This window comes from Oncorhynchus tshawytscha, linkage group LG06 (assembly GCF_018296145.1).
Source record: "Oncorhynchus tshawytscha isolate Ot180627B linkage group LG06, Otsh_v2.0, whole genome shotgun sequence".
NCBI lineage: Eukaryota > Metazoa > Chordata > Actinopteri > Salmoniformes > Salmonidae > Oncorhynchus > Oncorhynchus tshawytscha.
In genome coordinates this window covers 72,679,442-72,685,441 of record NC_056434.1, presented here as the reverse complement: position 1 = coordinate 72,685,441, position 6,000 = coordinate 72,679,442, and the positions used below count along the sequence as shown (strand labels likewise).

Genomic DNA, 6,000 nt, shown 5'->3' with positions numbered 1-6,000 from the left:
GTGTGAGTTATCTCGCCCAAATGTATTACTTGGGGCTCGGGCCGATTGAAGCTACTCTCTGGCAGATGACTGTATGGGCTGCTTTATAAAATTAACATTTCATGATTTATTTTTCTATATTTTCTCATTGCTTATGTGAGCAAAAAAAATATAATTAACATCTAAATTAAATTATTTGATAAGCGTCCCGTGTAGTATTTTGATAGTATTTTGATACTTTGTGCAAGACAATTCATAAGCATTAAAACCTTTTTGCATGAGCCTCCCCAGTGGCGCAACGGTCTAGGACACTGCATCGTAGTGCAAACTGCTTTGCAGCTGCCGCTGGTTCGAGACCCGTTCTAATGATTAGTTAATGGATTTGTAAGAAAGACATTGATCAGAGGAATGATGTTGAACAGCATTTTTAATGTCATGTGAATATCCTTATTATTTATACATGATATACTGTTAATTAAGATATGCCTTATAAATAATATGTTATAACTCTTACCCGTTTTTTATAGCTTACTTGCGTTTGAAAATGTAATGGGCTAATAATAAATACGAAATCATGAACACATGCCTTATAATTGGTATATTATTGACTTATTAATGATAATATAAAGTGTTACTCATTATGGACATATTTAAGGTCCCAAAGATTGAAATGTGCAAAAATAAATTCAAAAATTGCTTTGAAAATGTGGGCAACATTCATTCATCCTATGTGCATCAATTGGTCCTATTAAGGGCATTATTTACAATGCATATATCAGTATGTTATATAGGCTACTCCTTAATGAAAATATGACTGAAATAATACTCCATGTATCATTTTCCATGTTATTCAGAGAAGAACTTCCACTAAACAGTAAGACCACTTTATTATCAGGGTTGCTATCATGTTAAAGTACAGGAGATAGCTCCCTTTTCTCCTCTCTCCAAATGAACGTCTAGTCGGATTCTGGCTATTCTTCTCCTATCATGACCGAATCCAACCGCCAGCTCCTCCTCCGGTGCATCGTTTGCATCACTACTTCTGTGAGCGCTTCTTCGCACACTGTAGCAACCTCCGTTCCCGAAGCGATTCAGCGGATAATAATCAAACCCTAAAAAGTAGTCTAATTATCTTCAGGTTATAATTCAAATCGGACTAACCTAAACTAGGGATGGAAACAACCGTCGGTTGCTGCCCTCATTGGCTCATTGCTATGTGGATGTGTCTTTTTACCTTAACTTCCAGCATGGACATGACAAAAACAAATATAAGGTGCATTCCATCAAGCCAACTCTCTGTTATCAAGCCGGCTCCCCGGGAACTCTCGAAAGTGGGATTTGATCCATTTGGAAAGGGACCAGAGGATGAAGCTGTGGGGGTTGCAGAGAAGTCACCAGGTTGTCACCCCTTTAAAAGCAGCTGTAAAAAAGCCAATGTTGCGGAATATTTAGCGCGCGTCTCCGGTGATGGCGAGGCAAGAAGTTCAGTCCCTGAATCCGAGCAACCGTTTGTAAATAAATCATACAGCCGTGGATTAGAAGAACGTCGGCTCGTGGACAGTTCTGAAGTGCTCTATCAACATCAAAGTGGCTCGGGCATCACCTCCAAACTCACAGATAGGCCTATGCCGCCACCTGCCACCCTCAATAAAGTAACCGTCAATAACACTAGACATAATACAATTAATAGTTTTGGAAGAGAAAATAGACTTAAACGACATGAGTTATCAAAAAAGAAGGCTGGGGCAAGTTTGAGGAACCTAAGCCGTCGACGAAAGCGCAGCTTCCAAACCGCGGAGAGCAAAACATCTTGGTCCGGATTCGGATGGAACGGTGAAGATGCGTCAACCCCCGGGCAACATGAGTTGAAACTTAGTAGTTCTACATTCGCACTCACGGGGGATTCAGCTCATAACCAAGCCATGGTGCATTGGTCCGGCCAAAATAGCAGCGTAAGTGAAACTTGGCTATGATGATTGCATCCTTGCATTATAGCGCATGGCATAATCATTTTGAATTTATAACAGTTAGCCTATAATGTTTTCTGCCTCTTAAAATTTCATTTTAGGTGGTGGACTTTGTCTTCTGAAGGGTATGATATGTAATTAATTAGTTGTGTGTAGGCCACTAGTGTAAATCCTGGCACTTGGAAAATATTGGGAGGCATTGGGAGAGCAGTGGGCAGTGCAGACCAGTGCACCAGGCGGTTCAATGAGAGAATGCTGAAGAGCTAGATTGTCGAAATAAGAAACACACATGCGCACACACACACACACACACACACACACACACACACACACACACACACACACACACACACACACACACACACACACACACACACACACACACACGCACACACACTTACTCACACATACACGTTCACACACAAACACTCTCACTCACGATCAGTGTGTTTCTTTTAGTCTGTCTATCTTTGTGTGGGTGGAGGTTTTGCATGACCCAGGAATTAAGGGTAGATGTGAGGATTAAGGCACGGTCCAATGATTTTTGTTATTTTACCTCTGCTGTACATGTTCAAGCAATCCATTGTTAGCCTATTTACATGACACTTCTCACAAATCCATTTGTCAAAAGAAATGCTTATCAGCAACCCGGACCTGTATCCTCAAAATATCAGGCTAATGGGAGTTAATCCCTCATTAGATTGGCATCAAATGCAGCAGACCATTGTGGATTTCTCTTCAAAGACCGCATTTGTAGTGGAACAGTCTATTTCTTAAGGTGATGCTAGAACTGAAGCAGTGTTGTGGCCCTGGGTGTGTTATATAATTCAGTGCACATCTCATTTATATTGTTTCTATTTTGGATAATTTTATACATACTTTATTGTTCTAATATGTGTATGATTTTCATCTTCATTTAGCATTGGATTAGGATCATACCTATCATACCTATCATACCTATATCTACCTCCCATCAACTTTCCTTAATTGTCATGTGGATATTACAACCAATGCTTCATTATACAAGGGAGGCTATGCAACCTTTGCTTGTTCACCAGATCTGATCACGAACAGATGGCTGTCACTTACATTTGACATTTTAGTCATTTAGCAGACGGTCTTATCCAGAGCGACTTACAGGAACAATTAGGAGTAGGTGCTTTGCTAAAGGGCACATCGACAGATTTTTCACATAGTCAGCTCAGGGATTCGAACCAGCAACCTTTCAGTTACTGGTCCAATGTTCAAAAAGGGGTATGGCATTAGGTGTGATCCCAAAATACATTCCAAGGTATAAATGGGATGTTATATGGGATATTATATTGACAGAAGCGAGGGCAACATTTGCACCTTTTTTTCCCCATCAGTCTTTACTTTCGCCTTTGCATTAGATGCATCATCCTCTTTATACTAGCTATTATAAGTCATCACCATTATTACACAATCAACCTGCATCAGCACTCATTCTTGCTTTTTCTCTTGCAACATCAATCTACCAGTCTCAACGTTACATTAGCAACACCAGAGTTGTTCAGTTGACATCTTCAATGTTTTACTGTGACTCATATTTTGGGGGCTTCTGTTGGACCTCAGTCCTGCACTGAGTGTGCTGCAGAGAGGGAACGCAGGCTTTTAGACCTCAGCATGTCGCCTAAGGGTCACTAGTAGGGTTGCAAAATTGAGGACATTATACAAGAGTCATTCTGACTACTACATTTGTCGTCACACAGGACCACGTGCTGACACAGAGTTTTCACAGGCTGGCAAGCTATGAGGTTAAGGTTGACTTAAGGTTGACTCTCTCAGGCAGGATGGAAACAACTACATCAACCATGATCCATTGCTAGTTACCACTTTCACCATGATCCTTAACAATGTTTTTGGTGCCATTCAGCCCCATTCAGCATTATGGCTTACTTTAAATTAAAATACTTCTGGCTTCATGCGCTATCGGGAGTTTTCCATAGGAATACATGGATGCTACTGTATCACTGTCTACTGGTTTTAATGTCTATGGTCATGGCTCATGTCCTAACCTCAAAACAAATTACGAAAGTAGATTTATAGCAGAGGTATTTCATGGACATTTGCTTTGGTTGCAGCTCTAACAAAATGTGCATCTAATTAGCATGAATTATATCAAAGTTAGACAAATGTCATTGCTGGTGATGTACAGTAGCTTAAGAGTTTGTCAACAGAACACACACAACCCTGCATCTTTATCTTTAAGCATCCACATTTCAGAAGACATTTATATGAGTTAAAAGTGTTTTTTTTAAAGCGTCCTCTGCTCAGCGGGTGCTACTTTTGGGCTGGGTAGAAAACAAACTCACTCGATGTCTAATCTTGCCAGCATTGATCAGAGTTCCCTCATGCACGATGAAGTGTCTAGGCTCAGCAGGCTGCCATAGTCTGGCTGGAGAATACAGCTGCACTTCATTCTTTTTAAGGAGGAGTTACTACGGCAAAAGCATACATTCAAAGAAGAAGTGAGGGGCTTCTGATGATTTATCACGTCAAGAATCAACAACAAAAGAATGTCTGCCATAGGGGTGTTTGTAATGCCTCTTTAATTTAGGCTTTTCTTAATGGTATGATAGCATCAGCGTATCCCTAACATGGTGACTAACTATATATTCTTGGTACCCAATTAACATTATATGGTTCACTGAGATTCAGGGAAACATAGATCAAAATGGATATTCAATTGCAGATGCAGCATTTTAATTTGATCACCGTGTGGCAGAACTTTCCCGCAATGTAGGAAATTGAAAACTCGTTGTGTATTTGAGGTTTAAAAAGGCTCCTGAATTCTGTAATTTCCACTTTGACAATTCAGCCTTGATTTTCCCCCATGAAAACAAAAGCCCATTAAAATCCACATAATACACATTTCCTGTCGCTGCAGGATTATGTTCCTGCTGTGGCAAACTGGCTCAAATGAAGATCCTACATCTGTAGTGGTTGCAAATGTAATGATCGGTCATTTGCATTTTGGTGTGCAACATTATTTTAACATGTAATACATGTTTATGGTAGATGTTTTCTTTTTATGTTAAGGCCAGTTTGAAGGAGTTTTACATGTATGTGCTGAATATCCAGCTAGTTTTACTGTATCCTGAGTAGCTACTCTCATATTTACAGATATTCAAATATCCTTTTGTTCATGATAAAGCTCATAGTTGACAGTAGTGAATGTCAGAAGATACTAATATGGTTGGAGGAGGCAGATATGACCGTGATCTAGAGTATTCTGCTATTGTCGAGTAATCTTACCTTTAGCAGTCATGGTATGGCATGATTTGGAAATCCTGGTGGTTATGAGAGTCATGCGAGGACATTAAATCATTTATCTTTGCCATATACAGTACTACTGTGATGTCACCTTATAATTCATGATCCATTTGACCTGTTATCCATGGGAGAGCAAATAGCTCTGACGTCAAACAATCCAGCCCTAGCTAACATCTGGTCTACCAGGAAACAATGTCTGTGTGGATAAAGAGATATAAATTGATGTGGCAGACAAAAGCAAGCCAATAATACATGTTGAGGTTGTATGGTTGAGAGCACTGAGCTTCACATGCTTTTGCTCGTACCAACAGACATAGCTGGAAACAGAAAGTATTGTTTATGCATTTTATTCTTACAAAAGGAGGTTCACCCAGTAAAACACAGGAAATAAGTCAGATTTGAACGTATAGCTGTGGGAATAGCTGATGATACGAAACTTTATACTTTCAAAATTCCTAGCTTTTAATGTTAATATCATTATGAACCAATAGAAACATCTGTTTGAAAGTTAACACCTGTTCCACTCCCAGGGAATCTGTCACAATTCTTTAGACTTATTGTGTTGGACTGCAAATGCTAATTTACATCTTATATTAATTTGCCAAAATGTACTGTACATTTCTAAGAATGCGGGTGGCTACTCAATTGCTATTAAGCACTAAATTGTATTGTGACTGCAGTGTAACAATTCACATCTGTACAGTAAGGGTTAACATGAGGGGAGAGACTTGAGCTGGCTTGTTTCATCAGCATCATTAGT

At 39.6% G+C, this 6,000-nt stretch overlaps 1 protein-coding gene across 1 annotated transcript in view; it reads left to right on the top strand.

The window, feature by feature from the left end:
* Positions 1 to 944: 944 nt before the first annotated feature.
* Positions 945 to 6,000, top strand: part of LOC112253050 (VPS10 domain-containing receptor SorCS1-like) — a 49,784-nt gene continuing 44,728 nt past the window's right edge. The window contains exon 1 of the mRNA XM_024424919.2: positions 945 to 1,931. Within this exon, the coding sequence (XP_024280687.1) occupies positions 1,152 to 1,931 (780 nt within the window). The 5' untranslated portion in view covers positions 945 to 1,151. The remainder of the gene's footprint in view (positions 1,932 to 6,000) is intronic.